Source organism: Melanotaenia boesemani, chromosome 11, assembly GCF_017639745.1.
Source record: "Melanotaenia boesemani isolate fMelBoe1 chromosome 11, fMelBoe1.pri, whole genome shotgun sequence".
NCBI classification, from domain to species: Eukaryota; Metazoa; Chordata; class Actinopteri; order Atheriniformes; family Melanotaeniidae; genus Melanotaenia; species Melanotaenia boesemani.
In genome coordinates this window covers 18,644,463-18,665,541 of record NC_055692.1, presented here as the reverse complement: position 1 = coordinate 18,665,541, position 21,079 = coordinate 18,644,463, and the positions used below count along the sequence as shown (strand labels likewise).

The window sequence follows — 21,079 nt, the reverse complement described above, 5'->3', positions numbered from 1 at the left end:
TGATAACTGCATACCATCATTGAAGGGATTATGTTTGACAAAATGGGTGTGATTATTTTAATACTTGACAGTTCAGTGTGTATCACACTGTGTATCACATTAAAAAGCAGCCACTTGCAGCCTTCCACAATACTCCTGGGATCCTAACTCTTCCTAATCTGGCATACATTGCTTTAAAATCATCCTTATGTTCACATAAGAGTAATTTACTTTCACAAAATTCAAGCTACACTTCAAATACTTAACACAGATTTTGAATCTCTGTGTGATCAGTGTACATTTATTACAAAAGAAATATAAAGTAATAACACTCCATGGCTGTCTGCAATGCAGGTAATGTACATATGAAAATACAAGCAAATCATAAAAAAAGACTACATATCGGTAACCCCTTTACAAATTCCTCAAAGGTCACAGATGGCATACTTGCATAAGTCACACTATGATCAAATGTGAAACACTTTTAAGAGTTCTGTTAACAATGTCCAGAAGTTCAAAGTGAAACTCCAGTTGCTTGACAACAATGCTTAACAGAAGACAAAGTCCTGCTCATAACCCAACAGCGTTGCTGGCAGGAAGTATGTACAAAATACTTCATGTCTACAGGCAAAAATTAAACCTGTAAAATATACAAAATTGCGTGAGACTGCATATGTACAGACTTGAATGCTTACTTAAAGTTACATGTAGTTGTCGGCAATAAAAGTCAGGAAACCTTCTGAATGGCAAATCAACTTTTGCAAGAATTACTCAAAAACAGTAAAAATTCTCATGTGAAGTCATGCTCCCTTGCCAACCTGGTCAGCTTGAATGTTGTCATCTTGTGTCCAGTCTTTTACTTTGGGTTAGCTTGTATGCTGACAAAGCAGCATTACATTTCCATTTCCTCCTCCCCAGAGCTGTGGGTTGCAGGCAAACTGTACAAAGAAGAAGAGTCTGATTGTGCCTCTGCTGGTGGACTTGAGGGGCTGAGGGGACTATGAGGGTTGGGAGATGGACACGGAGTTGGAGGTTGCCGGCAAAGTGTCTGTTGTTTACGCTGCTTCTGTAATGGACCCTTTTGCCTCCGAGAGAAGGGATCTTCTGGAGGACGCCACAGCACCAGCTCCATGCCTGAATGACTTCTGAAAGTGTAATGAAAATACTTGTGAGACAAAAACTCCCACCAGTGGAGAGTAGACACATCTACAGAGCATCTCAATAAGAAAAATCTGAGTAGGTCTTTGAGTAAGTCACTCTTAAATTTCCCTGGTTAATGTCAAATCAAAGTGTTTCATATCAGATTAAGGAGCACATACACAGACTGCGCCACCATGTGGGGGAGGATGTCACTGATGCCACGCTGTAGACCCTCCTTCAAGCTGTCGGAGATCACTAGCACTGGCCGTCTTTGAACTGGTTCTACATCCAGATCTTCATCCTCATCGTCATCTTCAAGTGTTATTCTATGGTACATCAACATCACAATATCCAGTTAAAAGACTACAAAGGGCACAGTTTTTGTCAAAGTCGTCTTATGCTGATGTGATCTGTAAATCCAACATGACCAATGGAGTGAAATGCAATGCTCAGAGTGAAATACCACAACAATGTGAAGCAGAATCCAGGTAAGCACAGTGCACAGTAGCCTGGACTGTGGCCTGTTAACCTGACATACAGCCAATAACACCAAGCAGTACATTCAAACAACTGAAAGAAAAAAGCGAGTAGCGCCTTTGCTCGTGTTGCAATACAATGTTCTGTTTGGAAAACTAATTTCTTTGAAGACTTTCACTCACTTAAACTTTATCTCCATCACTTACTGCAAAACTTAATTGGAATTAGGGTTGGGCGATATATCGGATAGACTCGATGTATCCCAAAATTTTTCGTGCGATATATAAAATGTCTATATCGCGAACATCGAGTACAAACGGACACAGCAGCATTTAAAGTATCTTCATGTGATTTTCTTTGTAGTTTAGCTTCTGTCGCTCGCAGCAGACAGACGGCTCACTCCCCTGCCCATCCAGAAAACTCTCCTGCGCACATGCGTGTTGTTGTTTCAGGGGATACAGGAAATAGAATATGCTGCTAGCTAGCTAGTTTACAATCGTTAAGATGGAAGCTGAATGGAAGACGTCCATTTTAACCAGAAAATAGGCCTCAGAAATGACAATGACGAGGAGACCAATTGTTCAGCTGGACGTTAAGTTCTTAGTACAACAGAGCATTAAACTCCTCCAGCTGCTTCTCCTCCATCTGCTCTTAATATTAAATAAGAGCTGATCTTAAACCAGATATTTTTGTATAATTAACAGGGGGTAGATGCCACAGTTTCCAACATGCGCTCTCTCTCTGCTCATGGGAGTGTAGCTCACCAGTGTGTGCACGCAGCATGGCATGCACAGGCATGACGTGACTTAAGTACATGACAACATGAGAATAAGATAAATAAAGAAAATAAAGATAAATTTCGATGAGTTTCTTAAGCTCTGTTGGTGTCTTTTTATGCATGATAATGCTGAATTCAATATTTACACAGTGTTTAGCTTAGATTTCAAAACATCTGGATGTTTACCCTGTATCAGGATAAAGCTAAAGGAAAAAAAAAGATAATAATAATACATACATATATACACATATATCGATATATATATATATATATATATAAAACATAAATATATATATATATTTTAGGCCATATCACCCAGCCCTAATTGAAATAATTTTCAGCTAACACATTTAGCTGTACTTTAACATACTCAATAATTTAGACGCCAAAGCAATGATTATTAAAATGTTCTGGTAGAAATTTATAATAAACAGGATGACAAATAATATAAAAAAAAAACATATGTACACTACAAATCAGGCACTTTAAAGCTTTCTTCTTTTTTTCCATTTTATTCAATTAAATCAGCTCAAGTTCAGTCAATGATTTTACAAGTGAGAGGTTAATGGTCCAACATGAAAAAAGTTTGGCCAAAACCTGAATAATCTGCTGAATTTGATAGAAAAGACTGCATTATTCAGGAACTAATAAATGGGTTACTATCCAGAATCCTTGCTGCTTTGGAAAAAAATAATGTGTTAGAAACAATAATTCCTCCATATATCACCTTTTGTGGTTTGTCAGCTCATCCAAAACTGGAGTATGTCTGGACATTGTGCTTGCAACTAGAATTTTTTTTTTTTTGTCTAACACTGTCTTTGTACAACCACAAGATTTTTGTACTACTGTATTACTTGTGATCATGAACAGCTTTAAATTAAACAAATCTTGGGAAAAAAATGGGATGATCTTTTTTTTTTAACTTGCAAATAGACTGTAAGCTGGTTGCAGATTTAAGTTATGTGGAGTATAATTTCACAAGCAATAAGAAAGTTTCTGCATACCTGTCTTCAATCTCCTGCAGTTTCCTCTGAGCTGCCTCTATTTCCATGCAGGAGCTCTCAGTCTCAGGTCGGGTGGAAGCAGAGGGGGGCTGTGACAAGGTCTGAGGTAATGAAAAGGGTTCTGATGGAGCATGGGCTCTTTGCTGTGCAGACAGAGCAGGACAGCTGTTTTCTGTAGCCCATTCATGCTGAGTATTGGAGTTTCCTGAAATGTCCGCTTCAGCCTCAGACATTAACCTCCTCTTTTTGGCACAGCATCCCCTGATAAAGCATTCATATATTTATTGTATTAATACTGTGAGGATACTCAAAGCACAGCCACTTATTGCTATGATCATCATTATTACTTATCATTAGTAGTAGAAATAGTATGCAACACTTACTCATCATCTACTCTCCTCCTGTGCTTTCTTTGGCATCTTGTCTCCCAGCTGCTGTAGATCAAAAGGAGGCAATGCACATCAGGCTTTGCTAAATATGTATTTCAGTGACTACCTGTTTGCAGACATTATACAGCCTTCCCCTAATCAACATAAGTTACATACTTGTTAGAGTTTGTTGCTCTCTGTAAGTGGTCAGACGCACTCGGAGGTCCGAAGTCAAATTCAGGCACGTTTGTGGGGCCTGAAAATGAATACATGGCTGGCAGAAAGCCGAGTTCGTTGCTTGACGTAGCAGGGTGATGCATGCTGATCCAGTCGTAGAATTTATTTGAAGAGGCACGCGGGTAGATAATTATAACGGGGCTGATCTGAAAGATCATATTAATACCAATCAGATAAGCTGAGAGAGGTATTTTTTGCAACAAATGTGACAGACATCTTATTCGTGCACACGGTGCCTGCCCACTGACTATTATCTATCTAGCTACAACGCTATTGTTGTGTGTTAGTGCTAGTATCACGCTTCGGATAACATTGACTATATTACCTAACAGAGTAGTGCACAATAACAGCTTTATCTTTGCACTGAACAAAATATTTGTACGAATTCAGTAAGAACATGATGCGTTAAAGACCGACCTGAGCAAATGCACTGCCCACCACCCCTCGCAGTTTGTTTGATGTTGACGTCAAGCTAGCTCACCTCCACTCAATTTAGAGTTGCATTTTTAACATTTTCGTTAGCGCGCAGCAGAAGCTCTACACACCCAAGCTTAACCAACCAAATAAAATAATAAAATCACAGTCAAAAAGAGATGACGACCAAACAATTTGTCCGTCTCTGTAGCATGAAGTCAGGGGCTTAAAAAGTAGGCTGGGTCATACTGCTGTTAGCTTGCTATTCTCTAAAGTGAGTCGCGCTGGAACAGTCGTTAACGTTCTAGAAAGTGCGTAAGATACGTTCCGTGATACAGGGGAATTATGGGAAACGTAGTTGTACAAGATAAAAGCTGCCTACAAATAGTTGTTTAGGTGAAAACACTAGACAACATATAAAGTCTAAATTCTCTGCCTGAACCGTAGTGAGTGCGTTACCAGAAACTTCTACTGCTAAAATACCAGTTTTTTTAAGATGAAAAATGTATTTTTAAAGTATGATAGCAGTATGAGTATGACCCAGGCCACTGTTATATGATCCACCCTACTCTGCCTCTGATTGGCTTTCTTCAACACGCTTACTCCGATTATAACCAATGGCAATGAGCGATAATGTTTTCAATGTCTTCCCAACTTCCTGTTTATGTTCGGAGGCTCTACTTCTGTTTAAAGAGGCACGTCCAGTTTTTCATCGTTTTGTCATCTCAAATGACCAGTCATGTGACACTGAGGTATTATAAGCGGTGTCGCTGCTTTTTCTTCATTCTGCCCTGACGTGAGTCGTAACTCAACGCTGGACAAAGAGGTAATGAGCTGTGTTTTATGGCAACATTTAACAAGTTGACTTAACTGCTGCTACAATAGCGTCTCTTAATACTTATCATTAGCACATATACTACATATAAGGCTTATGGTTTGTTACAGAGTCACTGTTTCATGTATATGTACTTGCATTATTTGTTCTTTCGATGTTCATATTTGTGATATTGTCTAACTTCCAGAAGCACTTTCGTTCATATTTTCTTTACTCTTCTTTAAACCAGTAGGTCATCCAAAATGCTGCCTTTGGTCATATATGCTGGCCTGCTGGCTCTTGCTTCTAGCAAACCATGTGGTAAGTAACTTTTTTTGAAAAAGAAATCCAGGTTTTAACAATCCTTGGGGAAAATAAATAAAACAAAGATAAACCAATCCGTCCTCACTAAACCTGAAAGAACTGCTATGCAACTCTGTGCAAATAAACTGACTCACCGACCTGAACATTCCCTTATTTTGCAATTGCCTTTGCATGGCTTATTGCATTTTATTAACGTAAATCAACTAAACTAAGATAGGTCTACCATTAGAGGTGTATTTGAATCTTTTGGACATGGAAATTCTGCAATTTGGCCTGAAAGTTTTTTGGTTTTGTTTCCTTATCACAACTTTGATGATTTTGCAATGCTTTGTTCTTGTTTATGTCAGCAAAGAGCAGAGAGTTAATAGAATTAGATTTGCCCTCTTTAAGTCAAATGATATTCACATTGATCCTTAAATCTTGAATCCAGATACAGAAGGAGCAAACCGTGAGCTTCTCCTGTCACTCAACAAAGATCTCCTCCGCTCTTTGGAAAGTCAGGAAGGACTTCCCAATCCCAGTGTTCACTTGGCCCTACGTCTCTCCGATGGCCATAATCTCGCCAAGGAGAATGAACTCCTCAATAGACTGAAAAGTGATTTACACAATGACATTCAAAGGTACTGTTTTGTCTACAAATACCTGGCAAAATAATGACTAGCTGTATAAAAAAATGAACATCCATTTTATCTTTGGCCTTGATGTTTTATTCCAAACTCATGCTATGGTGTCTTTCAGCTCACTCACAAACAGCAAGCCTGTGACTGGAATCATGGCGCTGTACAGTCTGGCTTTGAGGTCCTCCTGCTTTGACCTCAACACCATCACCTTCACCATCAACGATAAGAATGAGACGCTGCTGACACACCTGAAGAAGCAGATGGAGCCAGAGAAAGAACATATTGCCTGTAAGATTTCCTTTGACCTTTCAGTTGTCATTAAAAGTTTGTAGAATTCTGTTTTCACTGTGCTGCAGTGGGTCAAGAATTTACTACTGAGGCTATGTTCTCAGAAAGGAAGACTAGCTTTAAACAATTTTGGCTGATTTTGTTTATTAAACTGGAACAAGGTAACAATTTATGATTTATTTTCACATCTCTGAGGACAGAGCAACTCTTAACTAATTCAAACTGGAAAAAAAAGTGTTTTTGATGCAGTTTGGTTGTTTTTACTTTTTTTTTCTTTCACACAGTCAGCCAGCGCCCTTTGACTAACTATTACCAGTACAGTCTGGGTGTACTTGCTCTTTGTGTGAATGGCATCAGGGTCAACAACCATGTTAGCCACAAGCTCATCAAAGCAGTAGATCATGAGCACTTCAAACATGGAGACGCTGAGAGTGTTGGTGAGTGAAACATGTTGTCTTTGACTGTTAAAATGAATATTGATTAAATGATACGCAGAAAACAAGCAGGTCAAAATGCATGTCCCTTATGATTGGTGATTATCAGTAAAAATAAAGTGACAATAAATAACTTTACAGAGGTATAATAGTCTACTTATCACTCACACTTTTTTGCAATCAATTTTAGTATAATTTCTTTCGAGTGTCACATCTGGTGTGTATGGAACAGCAGCATGTGGCGTTATATAACTGACCTTTGCACTCTAGAAAATATAAAATGCATATGCAGGACTTAGTATTAAACAGTGTATTTAAATGGCCAACAAACAGTCCATAAGGTCACTTGAAAAGATTTGTCAGGCAACTTTACATTCAGTAGACCCCAGCTTCTGTTCTGCACCTTTTTTGTTTTTATAACTGTCACTTATTGTTGTTCAGGTTCAACTTTCCCACTAATATGTGCTTATGACAAAGCTACAGAAATGCCAACAATGTTTCAGTCTCTATTTTAGTTTTAGCTGTACCAGGTAATATTTTATTTCTCACCCTAGATACCTATGCCATGGCTGGGATGGGACTGCAATGTGTGAAACACTCTGGTTCTTATGTGCACAGTGTAGCTGAGCTTGACATAGCTCTTAGCAAAATCAAGCAAAAGCTTCTGGCCTCTTATAGGACCGATGGTCATATTGGCAACGAGTTCAGCACAGGTCTTGCTGTTCAAGTAAGGAGTTATTCCTTCTCACCCCCCATCACTTGTTTTTGTCGCTACATGAAACTTTACTGTGCAGGATTTTTGTAGCTTGAATGTACTTATTTGACGTGTTCAAGGCCTTGTTGGCGATGGGCAGCGAGGTTGCAGATTGTGCTGCTGCAATGGAGGCGATGAGGACAGCTGCCAGAAACAATATCTACCACAACCCCATGGCTGTATCGCAGATGTTGCCCGCTCTCCAGAAAAAATCTTACCTTTCGGTTAAAAGCAAGGAGTGCCTCAATGAGGATGGTATGTGTGGAGTCTGATGTCTACATGTCTGGTCTCTGTCTGTCTGTATTTTCACTGGTTTGCCTCATGTTCACCCTTTTACAGACACTCTGTTGCTGGAACCACAAGACCCTGTGGTGGTTTTACCAAGTAAGACCAAAGTGAACGTGATGGTGGAAGTGGTGACATCCAGTGGAGAAGCAGGTGTTTACTCTGTGGATGTGCCAAAGGGAAACTCCTTGTTGGAGGCCCTCGAACTGCTGAAGGGGAAAAATATTGGCTTCACGTAAGTTCACCTAATGAGCCAATGTATTTCAGCTTTTGTTTGATCAGCTGCAGTGAGTCATTTCTAATGCCATGTGGCAGGTTTGAGACGGAGTCCAGCCTTTGGGGTCCTTACTTAAGTGCAGTAAACGGAGAACAGGCTAGACAGAGTGACCGCAGATACTGGCATCTTTCCTCTGATGGTGCTGCACTCACTCAGAGTGAGGACACACACCTACATAATGCAATATTTCTTTGATCTACTTTAATTTTGTTGTGATTAACAGAATAACTGTTTGCTCCCTCAGGTGTCGATGATTTCAAGATTAAGACAGCCCAGAAGATCACCATCAAAAACACAAGCTACTAATGATTCAAAAATTAGTTTTTAAATCCTTTGTAGTATTAACCTGTGATTGTCTCAAATGTTCTGTTGCAGTCATTAGGGGTTCATGAAATGTTTTTCTTGTGACGTAGGTTTTAATCTTCCATTAAATTGTCATTTAGAAAACTCTTGTTTTTTAGGATTTTTTAAATCACTTTGGAATTTTTATTAAAATTTGTTAGAAATCTTTGCTGAGCCCTTTTGAATCATTTTCAGTAATTTTCAATTCAGCTGATATGACTTTTTAAAGTAAATATTTTTGTAATTTCATTTAGTTAGAAACAAAATAATCTTGAAGTATTTTATAGTTGATTAAATGGTTTGATTATCTTAGATTTTTAAGATGGCTGTTTAGATTATGTAATATGAGTGCTATATGTGTATAAATCCCCTCGTGGATTTGAACGTTTAACACAAGAGCAAGTTTAGATCTAAAAATGAAATAATTTACTGTATGTGGGATGTTGAAGCAGATATTTTGTTATATTTCATTGAGAAAATCCTTTAAAGAAGTGAATTTACAATCTGTGACCATCTTTAATCAAGAAGCAGATGCCATCAGAACTTTACTTCTCGAAGCAAAATATTGTGCTAGTTTTTGTTTTTCTTCTGAAGCAAACATTTAAATATTATCTCTAAACCATATGAAAATGAATTTCTTTGAAAGTCATTAGCAGTAAATAAAAAAATAATAAAACTTTATTTTTATACCAACTTTCAAAACAGTGTTATAAAGTGCTTAACAACAGAGAAATCACTGAAAAAAAAGAAGAATCTCAAGTTTAAAAGAATGAAAGGGGTAACAGTTATAACCTTGATGACAGTGGCAATAATAATAATATATTATTTTTTTTATAGTAAACCTTCCTAACAAACTAACAAAATTGCTGACCCAGAATAAAGGAGAAAATGCAGCCAGATTAGTATATTCACCAGACAATACCAAAGGCTCTCTGAAAAAGAAAATTTCAAGAAGCCTCACAGGAGAACAGGGATGCTGCGCTGTGTCTTAAGTGCGACAGATGGTGAGAAAATAATAGGAATGAGAAAAAAAAAAAAAAAGTTTGATGTCCTTTTTATCTAAATATTAACAGAATTCACTGGTGTTCACTCGTGCAATAATGCTTATAAAAAAAACTCACATAAGATGTATGGACTAATTACAGAATTTGTATTTATTAATTTGACTATAAGTAGTATAAATTGTATAAATAAATACTACAACACCGCGTTCACTTTAACGTCAGTCATAGGGATCAGTGTGGAAAGCTAATGTATTTCCGGGTGCACCTACATTTCTTATATCACGATTTCAAACTATGCTGTATGCATACACCGCAGAGACATTGTATCTTTACTCCAATTAAGCAATGGTCGTTTAAGATAACCCGTTTCGTAAAAACACACTATAAGATTTAATAAAATGCTTTCATTGTGAAAGTGCATCGCGTGAACCGGAAGTGCATCTAGTTGCTAATGTTCGCGTTTCTGTTGAATTGTCACGTCATAACTATATAGTGTTATCACCATACAGTCTATGGTTATCACCAGCAAATGTACGGTACTTAAAATGTTTATGTCAAAGGATAAATTAAACCAATATATTATGTGAATGTAGATATACAACTAGCTAAAAATTAGCCGTATATGATCAAAACAAAATGAAAGTTTATGTTACATCATGAAGCCGGCTCACGTGAACTGAAATCCTGGAATGGCTTACCCTGCCTGATAACACCGGAGAACACCAAATGACACGTAAATAAATGTGATTGTATATTTGCAGGTAATCTTAAAACTTATCATGATCCCTGTCGTGCATCGACTTCTTTTGTTCCGCCGAGAATTACCGAAACAACGAACAGGTCTGGCGCAGCTCAGGGGCTTTACATTTACACAGAGGAAGACCTCCTTCGGTTTTGTGCGAAGTGCAAACTTAGTCACTCCTAAAACAAAAACCATTTTCAGTGATATGTCTAAAAGGGGAGGAAATCTAACGTCTTCATGCTCAAGATGCTTGTCAAGTTCTGCGGATGCACCATCTCGGGTGAAGAGAGTTTCTATCGAGGGAAACATTGGTAATATCAGCGTCAATTTTAACGATAAAAAACTACTTGGGTTGGTCTGTTATAAATAATCTTCTCTTTCACCTACTGTTATATTGCAGCTGTTGGAAAGTCGACCTTAGCGAAACTCTTGCAATCTGCTTGTCCAGACTGGAATTTGGTGTTGGAGCCTGTTGGGAAGTGGCAGAACATTCAGAGTACCTCAAAGGTGGACACACACTCTTAAAACGTGACAAAATAACGTTCTAAAACACAAGCTTATACACATGTCCTTCATGTTCCCGACTGTATGCCTGACAGGGGAGTGATGCAGCCCCGCAGACAGCAGTCAGTAACTTGCTGGAGATGATGTACCAGGACCCGAAGCGCTGGTCGTATACCTTTCAGACATATTCCTGTATGAGCCGGCTGAGAACACAGTTGCAGCCCCCTCCGACTCGTCTGCTCAACTTAAAAGGAACACCTGTCCAGGTGTATGAGCGCTCAGTTTATAGTGACAGGTGAGTAAAAGTCTGGCCACAACAAAAAGTTGACAGTGGAATCATGTCAGATATTCTGCATAATTTTTCATGTCTCTTTCACTTAAGTTATTTAAACTCGGCTGAGGTTAGCAGCTATAGGTTTAATCCACTATAACTGAATTATTTTTTACTCTATTCTCAAAGTAATATGCAGTATTGCTGGTAAAATTAGAATAAGGCACACTTACTGTGCATAATTTTGCCTACTAAAATTAAACTTGACTCTCTTCTGTCAGATACATCTTTGCTTTAAATATGTTTGAGCTGGGTTGTATCAACGCTACAGAGTGGGCAGTGTACCAAGACTGGCATTCCCTTCTGGTGGAGCAGTTTGGACCCCAGGTGGAGCTGGAGGGCATCATTTATCTCAGAGCCTCACCCAAGGTATGATGCATATAATATACATAACATGTATATATATATCAATGTCTCACAAGTCATTTTGTGCACCTCTCAGAAGTGTATGGAGCGTTTGAAGTGTCGGGGAAGGTCAGAAGAGAAAGAAGTCAAACTGGATTATCTGGAGAAACTGCATGTTCAGCATGAGAGGTGGCTGGTCGAGAAAAGCACAGAGTGAGTGAAAATGAGTTCACATGTCTGTGTTGTTTGTCCTCTTTACACATAGGGTTTTAAAATTGCCTATGACCATAGAAATGTATTTTATTGCCTCTACATAATCAATAAGTGTGGGAAATAATGGAAGAACAGCCTAGTCCCTCAAACTATTTTTAAGCCATGTAATTTGCAAGAGTACACTACTTTACGTTTTGATATGTAGCTGTTCTGACAACGTTTGTGATTGACATCATCTAAATGGGATTTTAATTGAAAAACTTCTTTTACAAATCAACATTATAAATCACTAACAGTGTTTCTTTTGCCTAAAAAATGTTCAGTAGCATGTCAATTTGTTTATTGCCAGTGATGAAAAGATGATAGCAGTGCAGCCTTTTAGGCTGTTGAAATTATAACAGGTCTTGAACATCTTGGATTTCTCTCTTCACAGGATACATTTTGAGAAGTTGAAAAAGATACCGGTCTTACAGCTCGATGCTAGCTTGGAGTTCAAGAGTGATTTAGAGGTGCAGGAGCAGTTTATTACAAAGGTAGGTTTGATTCAGTTGCATTTTGAACTGATGGCTGCTGTTACCCGAGTTAGCCACCAGGGGGCAGTATTCTAATGTTTTTGTTCTGATACACTGACACATTTTTGTAGTACGATGTGATGTTTGTTGTGTTCATTGTTCTGATCCACTGAGATCCTGAATTACCTTTTTTCACACACAGGTGAAGAACTTCTTTAATGCTTTATGAGCAGCCATCAACAGCAGGAAAGAGATGAAACCAGCTGGACCTCAATCAAGTGTGTTAACTGACATGTAAATACACCTGAGCCTCTTAGAATGAAGTAAATACAGAGTAAAAGAAAAAAAACGTTTTGTCTGTAAGCTGCATTCTCTAAAGGACCACACTGCTTGAAATGCACAGATTGATTTTGGTTGTACTTTTAGAGTTTTTGTTTTTTGTGCACATTTCTGGTAACACGTTACTGTTCTGTTGATTCCTTATTGAACTCTGCAGAAGTTTTTCTTATAGACAATTATTCACATACCTGAGTGACTTTTACATAGAGGAATCTGGTGGTTTTATATTTCCTATAAATTATAAGCTAAATATGTACAATGAACAGTTGTCAAAAAGGTTTACTGATGGTCACGGTTTTGTGTATGTATAGTGTTTTCTATTTTCCTAACTAGCTGGAACAAGGAACTTGGTATTTGTTGTAGCTTCTTAATGAATAAAGACGTGTTTTCAAATGACCAGTTTGCTCATCCATTCATTACAGGTTTGCCCACAAACTGCTATGTTTGCTTTACAGCTGTACTTGGAAACAAAAAAGCACTGATGGCTATAAATGTTTTCTTTTTTTTTTGTTTAGTTTTTTTTTACTGTTTTTACATTTCAAAATTATTAGGTTTCATATTAAATGTAAATGGCAGTTTGACAAGACAATGACCTTGGCTAAAAAGATCTCTTTTGGGGGGATCTCTGATGTGCTCTGATGATCAGAGGGGCCATTAAGATGCCTGAAGTGGTCAGAGGTCATCAAAGGGCAGCTGTCCACTATAAAAGGTCTGTCTGGAGTTCCATCTGCACACAGCATCATTTCAGCCTGAGAGCAGCTAGAGGAAAGAAGGGGATCTTTGTGAGTTTTGGTTAAAATGGAAGCCAGAGTCCTCTTTGCAGTTTTCTGCACACTCATCATCTGCTCTTTTGGTGCTGTTTTCTCCACTCGAGCCCGCAGATATCACACACGCCTTGAGAGCAGTGTAGCACTCAGAAATCAGTCAACCAGTCATCACAGCAGATACCCTCAGTACATGATGCAGCTGTACCACTCCTTTAAGTCTGCCGATTCCATCTCTTCGCTAGCTGTCAACGCCATAACTTCACAAATTGACAACCCATCAGTGCACAACTTTGATTCGGTCCTGAGTCTGGTGGCCAAAGGTGAGTAAACTGTTGTATAATGCTTTTTATATTGCCTATATGCAGCACTGCCACATATTGACTGCATTAGTTTCTCCTGTGTGTTCTCTCTTTTCCAGCAACTCTTAGGTTTGTTCGTTGTAATTGTTATTAGACCCTGCCTTTTTACAACCTTTCAAGTGTCAATGCTTATTCAACTTTAAAGCCTTGTTCTGTTTTATGTGGGGTGGTTGTATATTAGCCCTCAGACGGCCTTGCACAGGGGGGTCTAATACACACTCTGTCCTGTTCTCCCTCTCACTCCAGTGTTTTGACATTTGTCCAGCAATCCGGTTTGCTCACATTGATGCTGTGTCAGACTTTGATTTCTGGCTCTCGTGTCTCATTTCTAGGTTGCCATCAAGTGGGGGACCGATGGAAATTGATGTTTGACATGTCATCAATCTCCGCTAGGGAGCTTGTCCAGCTGGCAGAGCTACAAATCAGGCTACCTGCTTTCTCTGCCTCTAAACATGCCACTGTGGATTTATATCACTCCCCGAGACAGAGCTGTGACCCAGGCAGAGCATCATGTCAGGAAGAGGACTTTTTCTTAGGGAGTTTTGATACAACACCCAGCAACACAAAGCCATCCTGGAAGGTATTTAATGTGACTGCTCTCTTGAAGTACTGGCTGTATCAGGCAGGTACAGTGTTGAGCCCCGAGGCCTCAGGAGAGCCTGAGACAGATCATGGGAGCGGTGCTGGGGATGAAGAGAAGATCAGTGACAAACCCTCTTTGAGCAGTTTTGAAATGAGGCAAAGAAAAACACACTATCTAACCACAAATCGAGTCATAATGGTCATCTTCGCCAAACAAAACCTACGTCACGAAAGCCATGCAGCATACGGTCTCATTCATACTGTGGAAAACTCCAAGTACGTGACAAAAGGTGCAGTCAGCAGTGACAGTCAAAGCCGTCGCCACAAAAGAAACCGAATGGAGAGGATGCGGGTTGCTGATAGAGCTGTACCTACTGTGGCACCAACAATGGATCCGGTTCAACGACCGCTGTGTCGGAGGGTGGACATGTGGGTGGACTTTGACCACATTGGGTGGGATGAGTGGATTGTGCATCCAAAACGCTACAATGCTTATCGCTGTGAAGGAGAGTGCCCTACACCACTGGATGAGTCCTTCCACCCCACCAACCACGCATACATGCAGGTAAGATGACATCTTGAGTTAGCATCCTTCCTATATTTTCTAATGTTTGCACAGTTCCTGATCCATTCTTGTGGTTTTTTTGTACCATTTTCAGAGCCTCTTGAGACTTCATCATCCAGACAGAGTTTCTTGCCCATCTTGCGTGCCAACGCGCCTCAGCCCGCTTTCCATGTTGTACTATGAAAACGATGACTTGACTCTGCGCCATCATGAGGAAATGATTGTTGAAGAGTGTGGCTGCCACTGAAGACCCCCCCCCCCCCCCATCACCAAGTGTCACTAAGCATCAGCTTAAATTTTGTGTTATCTTGATGTAAACATAAATAATAATAATAAAAAAATAACATTTCTAGTGTTCCTGTCTACTAAAAGCATTTATAAAGAGGAACTCATCCATAATGAGTGATACACAGTGATATTGTATATCTCTTGCCATTATGCAGATGTTATATATATATATTTTCCCTATTTATACATTATCATGTATATTTTTGTGTATAAAATAAGAAAACTATAATAAAATATTTTATTTTGACTTAAATGTGGTCTTGTGATTTGTTGGATACATTTCTTCAGCTATTGGTTTTTAAACTGAGTAGTTACATTTCTGACTAAGCCTAAAAACAAATATTTACAGAGAGGCTTCAGATAGATGATATTCTAAAAATATTAAGACGTTATAAATCAAATAAATTTTAATTAAACCAAAAGCTTTGTTTATTTGCTTCTGAAATGTCAAATATCATGGCCATTACATGCTTCAAACACTGCAGACAGATCATTTTGTTTGCTTTTTTATTTTATTACAAGCATTTTTCATTCAATCTCTCAGTATTAGTTGCTGCAAAGAACTAAATACACAGGCCTTGTCTTCTTGTTTGGGTTAACAAATCTGTTTGGAATAGCTAAAACACGTATTGTAGATTAATTTACATCTGAATCCTGCTGGTCTTTAATGACTTACATCTTAGTGCATTTACTGTTCTCACCCCACCAATCCACATCTTGGGCTCAGTGCAGTAAACGTATCATCATGTCATTAGTTGTCCTCCCTGACCAGGCTTCTTTTGTTGATTGTGATCAACAGGCACTCTGGGTAGAACAACAAAAACCACACCGGATCAATGGCAGAGAAAAAAAGCAGCAGGATTTGTTTATCTTGGGAAGGGGGAGGGTGGAGTGCCAGGAAGCAGAGGTGACATAAACAAACAAACTGAGCAATGTAAGGGAATGGAAAGACTCTGAACCTGAAAGGTGAAGCTACTGTGGAGGGAAGACAGGGTGAACTGGAACGGATCAGCTGAATTTGTCCAATCCACACTGCCAGCCAAGACCAGACCAGACCAGACCAGATGGGGTTGTCTTTTAGGATTTTTTTCTTCTAGCTTTTAATGCCTTGTGTTTCTTGTGTCTAGTAAGTATTGCAGTTTCCATTTATGCTTGTGAATTACAAAAAGACCAGTGTTTGGCCTTTAGTGATAATGAAAGCATGATGAGAATTGGACTCTGGTGGTACAAATGGATATTAAAATGAGACTGACAGTTCTCACACATCCTGCCAGCCCTGAACACATACATGGTCTTAATAGCCGCATTTCACACACATTTCTGATGCATGTAGCATTTGACAAGAGAAACAGAGCAAAAATGAAAGTTCGAGAATTCAGCTGTGGTAATATAGTTTTGACAATTTTTACAAAAATATGCAGAAAGATGGAAATTTTAAGTATTTGCAAAGCACACCTTAATGCACACTGGAGTCTAGCTGAGCATATGCATGGCGTTATTCCACCATCAATCACATGATTCTATTCTATTCTATTCTATTCTATTCTATTCTATTCTATTCTATTCATGATGATCTGGGCATGTTCGTCTGGTTAATAATGTTAATAATAATTAATAATGTTAATATGCATATAAAAAATCCATTCAGAATTACTGATGCAACAAGACAAGAGCTGTTATTTTACAAATACCTCTGTTATCACTTTTGCCTTTCCACAAGCTGAAAACTAAAGGTGAAACTAAAAAAGAGAGTTTGCTGGCCAATCAAGCACAGTAGTCTCTTGGTCATTGAAGCAGGTTTTGGTTCTTTAGGCAGTGTGGGCAGGTGCTAAGTCCTGCTGGAAAATGAAGTCAGACTCTCCAAAAAGCTTTTCTGCAGAAGGAAGCATGAAGTGCTCTAAAATCTCCAGCTGCATTGACTCTGGACTTAATAAAGCCCAGTGGATCAACACCAGCAGATGACATGGCTCCCTAACTCAACACAGACTGAGGAAACTTCACGCTGTACTTAAAGTGTCTTGGATTGGGTGATTCTCCATTCTTCCTCCAGACTCTGGGACCATGATTTCTATTCTACTATTCTATTCTGCAGTCATTTAGGAGACACTTTTATCCAAAGTGACTTACATTTGAGAGTAAGAACAACACAAGCAAGAATTCAAACAATTTGATTTTCAAATGAGATGAAAATTTTGCTCATCAGACAAGAGACCTTTGGACCACTGCTCAACAGACAAGTTCATTCTTTCTTTAGGCCAGGTAAGACGCTTCAGATGTTGTGTTTTGTTCATGAGCGACTTGACAAGAGGAATACGACTTTTGAAGTCCATATCCAGGATCCGTCTGTGTGTGGTGGCTCTTGAAGCTTAACTCCAGCCTCAGTCCACTCCTTGTGAAGCTCTCCCACATTTTTGAATGGCCTTATACTGACCATCCTCTCCAGGCTGCGGTCATCCCTCCTGGTTGTTCCACCTTTTTTCTTCCACACTCTCCCTTCCACTCAACTTTTTATTGATGTGCTGTGATGCAGCACTTTTATTGCAATTACTTTCAGAGGCTTTCCTTCCTTGTGGAGGATGTCAATGATGATTTTCTGGACAACTGTCAGCTCAGCAACCTTCCTCGTGATTGTTAATTCTAATTAAACAGAGAAACCATTTGAATGCCCAGAAGTCCTTTGCAAGTGTTTTTGATTAATTAGCTAATTCATGAATTACTGAATAAGTTTTGCGTGATATTCAAATTGTTGAGTTTCACCTGTATTTGAGCACTTGCATCTTTGGCTGTTATTCATGTATTGTTACGCTGATTCAACATGGCTGTGAGACTTAAGAGGAAATGTCAGGAGGGAGTTTCTCCCTGCTACGTTCAGTTGTATATTGACCTCTCTTCTTACAGTCCACTGACTGAGGTTATCAGCTGCCAGTGAACTACTTGAGGAATTCCTCTGATACAACTTGTGCTGAATCAGAGGGCACAAAAGGTGCAAAGATTACATCTTTAAAATGTTTATTAGCTTCTCACTTACCTCCATATCAAAACAGCAAATTACTCAGGTCTAAACATGAAGACAGGAGTCACTAAAACATATGACTTACTCACTGAAACATACATGACAAAAAGAGAAAACACATGATTTTATTGTGTTTGCTTTAATGATTTTTGTCACCCTTCAAACCGTGTGAAAATTGTTTCAAAATGTCATCAAAAAATCCAGCTTTACATTCGTTGTGCAATATTTGAGGCGGAGCACTTCTCTTTTACTGACTACATATACGGCGTATCGAACATCTGAAGGCAGCATCTGAAGAGAGGGGGTACGAAGGGAAAGCACATCAGGTGACAAATCTTTCTGGAATGTTTGTAAATTCAGAGAACAAGTTTTCATTTCCTTTTGTCTTTCTCATTGTTGGTAAATGAGGCATTGTTGGCATAAAGTAATTCTCAGTGTGGATTTAAAACTGAGCCACTAACAGGAAGGCACGCTTTGTCACACATACAGTAAATGAGGTTTAAAACAACCAATAAGAAGGATAGACGGACTTTGAAACTACAAGATTCTGGAAAACTGTCTTCACACAAATTTTGGTGAGTCACGAGAAGGTACTCCTGTGCTTTCCTTCACAGCATCTTCATACTTGTTTGTCTTCACTTAGATGTCCATTTCAAACTGAGCCTCATCACCTGGAAAACACACAGACACTGAATATGAACCCTAATTACATTACACAAATATTGATGCACAGGATCCAATCAGAACTACGGCTTTCAGAGACATCATATGTTTAAAGTTTCTCTGAAGTGTGAACGTACCAGCATTGCTACTTTCAGGTGCAGAGATGTTGTTGTTCAAAACTTCTCCATTAAGGGTCTTCTCATTGGGCTCTTTGGAGGGTGGACTGGTCACGCCGCGAATGCTGGGCAGACCTTGAGGTGGAGTCTTGGCCACTGGAGAGCTACGACAATCCAGCAGGAACTTCCGGTCGTAGATGATCCTGCTTCCTTTTTGTTTGAAGAGGAGATGATCATGAGAAAAACTGTGCTGTACAACTGAGTGATGTTATGATGATTTATGCTGTGCTCTGCAAAGCTTCCACTGTTCACATTTCCATCTAGCTGTACGATCAGGGCTAATGAATACACAGTGGTGACGTATGCATGTTTATGGTATTTAGGTTATTATCACTGTCTATGACAAGCAGAAATGATGATAAACTTATATCCACAAATGATTCACATTAAGAAAATAATCTATTTTTTTCTGTCATCTGGAAGACTTATTCAGACAGGACATTGAAACTATTTACAAACATGTGCCTTTGCTGTAATAGTTAACAGAAACTGATAAAGGGCAGATAGGGAAAAATATTCCATCTGATGTGGGTATTTGCATGTACTTCATTCTCTAAAAATATATTATAACTGACAAGACTCTAATCGAGCTGCCCTGTGTGAGAATCAGCTGTTTAACCCTGATGAATGCTCTTAAAACTTCTTACCCTGGTGCGATCTGAGAAAACTGACTGGTCAATCACAAGTCAATAGAAAAGACCAGCATGAGAGACAATCCTTTAACACTATCAACAATCTGTCTTTTGTGTTGTATTACTCTAAATAAATCTGCGGTGCAAACTGGACAAAAAAAATCAGTGGTTATTTATTTACAGTCTGACTTTTAAATCAAACTGAAACTTCAGTAAAAACATGTTTGCAGCAGGTCTGAGTAAACGCTCGTGCACAGCGATCTCTAGAGGACTTTGGGCTTCCTGCAAGGAACCGTACTTTGTGTACATTAGGCCTCAGGTGCCGTTTCAAGCGCAGCTTCCAGAGACAGATGATCATGTGACTTTGACCCTCGACAACACAGGTTTAAAGCAGAACTGCATCAACAAGTGTCTTAAGCTGATGAAATTCCCCAATAACAGGCCCAAATACATTTTATTTTATCACAAAACAGTACTAACGTTCAAAACAGCCCGTTTCAAAATAATAGCATAGCTTAAATGTTTTAAACCCGGTGTTTCTTTGTGTCTCCTCTCTTCACATACACTCGCTTGCTAGCCTTAGCAGCTAGCTTTAGCAGAGCTATCAGCTGACAGCGTGGAGTTGGCCTGAGCACACACACCTCAGCTGTTAAATGGGCGAGTTCCGTGTGATCGGACGCAACGGAAGATTTCACCAACACACACGCATACAGATAAATTTGACATATGGCGATCGCACGTACCCCCCGGCGTGGTGCTAAAGAGGGTCCCCCCGGGAGTAGTGGAGTAGTCGTGGGGCATGTGATCCACGTCGTTGATGGTCACTTTCCTGGTCGACGGGATGGCCTTGGCAGTTGTGTTCTGGCAGTCAGTGGACATCTTTCCTGGACTGTAATAAGCTAAAAACTAGCTAACTAAATATCACGAAACAGACAGGAAGCCTTGGTTTGACAGAACAAAGCCAGAGGGTGTCAGACACTGCTTTGGCTTAACAGAATGGTTGCTTTCTGAAATATAAAAACAAATACCTCGTTTTCATGAGTGCAAATTATTAAGAGTGCTATTTAAACTCGTCACATTACGACATGCGCTATCATACACATACAAAGTGCCGAGGATCTTTGCTAAAAGGACCTCAGCACACGTTCCTCTGCTTCCACATGCACACAAAACACTCGGACAGACAGACAGAAAGGCTGCAGGGGGAAATGCAGCCGAGAGATATGGACAAAATGAACTTCTCCCGCCCTCTACTGGCAAATCATATTTATGCAATAGATGTGATTATTATAAATTGTGTTTTCTTTTGGATAAAGTTCAGGAAAGCATTTAATAGTTTGAAATGTTACATACTTGATGCCGATTTTTTAAACTAATCCGATAGCAAAAGTTGATGGTGCATCATGAATAATAATAAAAAATGAATGAATGAATGAATAAACAAATAAAATTTTGATTTGTCAGACAGTAGAGCAGTTTTCCCTTTCCCCTTACGCCATCTCCATCTTA

The 21,079-nt window shown here is 39.1% G+C and overlaps 5 protein-coding genes across 9 annotated transcripts; 3 read left to right on the top strand and 2 right to left on the bottom strand.

Moving 5' to 3' along the window:
• Positions 1-241: 241 nt before the first annotated feature.
• On the bottom strand, positions 242-4,750 carry ccdc117 (coiled-coil domain containing 117). Of its 3 annotated transcripts, XM_041999082.1 has the most exons (6): positions 4,401-4,748; positions 3,924-4,129; positions 3,762-3,812; positions 3,379-3,639; positions 1,299-1,445; positions 242-1,124 (listed from the first exon to the last, which is right to left on the bottom strand). In XM_041999082.1, the coding sequence occupies exons 2-6, from the start codon at positions 4,064-4,066 to the stop codon at positions 872-874; spliced, it is 855 nt and encodes a 284-aa protein (XP_041855016.1). In that variant the 5' UTR covers positions 4,067-4,129; positions 4,401-4,748; the 3' UTR covers positions 242-871. The 3 variants fall into 3 exon arrangements, with proteins under 3 accessions (XP_041855016.1, XP_041855014.1, XP_041855015.1); XM_041999080.1 differs by having other exon boundaries at positions 3,924-4,750; XM_041999081.1 differs by having other exon boundaries at positions 3,762-3,809; positions 3,924-4,747.
• Positions 4,751-5,067: 317 nt separating this feature from the next.
• Positions 5,068-8,701, top strand: tcn2 (transcobalamin II). 2 transcript variants are annotated; one of them, XM_042000236.1, is made up of 10 exons: positions 5,068-5,223; positions 5,462-5,532; positions 5,966-6,155; positions 6,274-6,443; positions 6,728-6,880; positions 7,432-7,604; positions 7,712-7,886; positions 7,971-8,151; positions 8,232-8,350; positions 8,438-8,701. In XM_042000236.1, exons 2-10 carry the CDS (start codon positions 5,475-5,477, stop codon positions 8,497-8,499), a joined length of 1,281 nt encoding a protein of 426 aa, XP_041856170.1. In that variant the 5' UTR covers positions 5,068-5,223; positions 5,462-5,474; the 3' UTR covers positions 8,500-8,701. The 2 variants fall into 2 exon arrangements, with proteins under 2 accessions (XP_041856170.1, XP_041856171.1); XM_042000237.1 differs by having other exon boundaries at positions 5,075-5,223; positions 5,465-5,532.
• A 1,295-nt stretch (positions 8,702-9,996) lies between these two features.
• dguok (deoxyguanosine kinase) lies at positions 9,997-12,921 on the top strand. The gene is made up of 8 exons (XM_041998295.1): positions 9,997-10,195; positions 10,266-10,592; positions 10,682-10,788; positions 10,881-11,080; positions 11,338-11,485; positions 11,559-11,674; positions 12,108-12,207; positions 12,389-12,921. The coding sequence occupies exons 2-8, from the start codon at positions 10,319-10,321 to the stop codon at positions 12,413-12,415; spliced, it is 972 nt and encodes a 323-aa protein (XP_041854229.1). The 5' UTR covers positions 9,997-10,195; positions 10,266-10,318; the 3' UTR covers positions 12,416-12,921.
• Positions 12,922-13,323: 402 nt separating this feature from the next.
• spaw (southpaw) lies at positions 13,324-15,045 on the top strand. Its single transcript, XM_042000233.1, has 3 exons — positions 13,324-13,612; positions 13,984-14,798; positions 14,893-15,045. Exons 1-3 carry the CDS (start codon positions 13,324-13,326, stop codon positions 15,043-15,045), a joined length of 1,257 nt encoding a protein of 418 aa, XP_041856167.1.
• A 3,033-nt stretch (positions 15,046-18,078) lies between these two features.
• LOC121649486 (eukaryotic translation initiation factor 4E-binding protein 1-like) lies at positions 18,079-20,775 on the bottom strand. Of its 2 annotated transcripts, XM_042000351.1 has the most exons (4): positions 20,676-20,756; positions 20,314-20,577; positions 18,900-19,088; positions 18,079-18,770 (listed from the first exon to the last, which is right to left on the bottom strand). In XM_042000351.1, the coding sequence occupies exons 2-4, from the start codon at positions 20,447-20,449 to the stop codon at positions 18,739-18,741; spliced, it is 357 nt and encodes a 118-aa protein (XP_041856285.1). In that variant the 5' UTR covers positions 20,450-20,577; positions 20,676-20,756; the 3' UTR covers positions 18,079-18,738. The 2 variants fall into 2 exon arrangements, with proteins under 2 accessions (XP_041856285.1, XP_041856284.1); XM_042000350.1 differs by having other exon boundaries at positions 20,314-20,775.
• Between the last annotated feature and the right edge of the window lie 304 nt (positions 20,776-21,079).

Excerpts from the sequence above, each read along its gene's own strand:
- dguok (XM_041998295.1), top strand. The coding sequence starts at position 10,319 with ATGATCCCTGTCGTGCATCGACTTCTTTTGTTCCGCCGAGAATTACCG. Across the intron at positions 10,789-10,880 it reads ACATTCAGAGTACCTCAAAG|GGGAGTGATGCAGCCCCGCA; the intron begins GTGGACACACAC and ends TATGCCTGACAG. Across the intron at positions 11,675-12,107 it reads CTGGTCGAGAAAAGCACAGA|GATACATTTTGAGAAGTTGA; the intron begins GTGAGTGAAAAT and ends CTCTCTTCACAG.
- spaw (XM_042000233.1), top strand. The coding sequence starts at position 13,324 with ATGGAAGCCAGAGTCCTCTTTGCAGTTTTCTGCACACTCATCATCTGC. Across the intron at positions 13,613-13,983 it reads CCTGAGTCTGGTGGCCAAAG|GTTGCCATCAAGTGGGGGAC; the intron begins GTGAGTAAACTG and ends TCTCATTTCTAG. Across the intron at positions 14,799-14,892 it reads CCAACCACGCATACATGCAG|AGCCTCTTGAGACTTCATCA; the intron begins GTAAGATGACAT and ends TACCATTTTCAG.
- LOC121649486 (XM_042000350.1), bottom strand. The coding sequence starts at position 20,449 with ATGTCCACTGACTGCCAGAACACAACTGCCAAGGCCATCCCGTCGACC. Across the intron at positions 19,089-20,313 it reads CTTTAGCACCACGCCGGGGG|GAAGCAGGATCATCTACGAC; the intron begins GTACGTGCGATC and ends TCAAACAAAAAG. Across the intron at positions 18,771-18,899 it reads ACCTGAAAGTAGCAATGCTG|GTGATGAGGCTCAGTTTGAA; the intron begins GTACGTTCACAC and ends TGTGTTTTCCAG.
- ccdc117 (XM_041999080.1), bottom strand. The coding sequence starts at position 4,141 with ATGATCTTTCAGATCAGCCCCGTTATAATTATCTACCCGCGTGCCTCT. Across the intron at positions 1,446-3,378 it reads CTGCAGGAGATTGAAGACAG|AATAACACTTGAAGATGACG; the intron begins GTATGCAGAAAC and ends GATGTACCATAG. Across the intron at positions 1,125-1,298 it reads CACATGGTGGCGCAGTCTGT|AAGTCATTCAGGCATGGAGC; the intron begins GTATGTGCTCCT and ends TTACACTTTCAG.
- tcn2 (XM_042000236.1), top strand. The coding sequence starts at position 5,475 with ATGCTGCCTTTGGTCATATATGCTGGCCTGCTGGCTCTTGCTTCTAGC. Across the intron at positions 5,533-5,965 it reads TGCTTCTAGCAAACCATGTG|ATACAGAAGGAGCAAACCGT; the intron begins GTAAGTAACTTT and ends TCTTGAATCCAG. Across the intron at positions 6,881-7,431 it reads TGGAGACGCTGAGAGTGTTG|ATACCTATGCCATGGCTGGG; the intron begins GTGAGTGAAACA and ends TTCTCACCCTAG.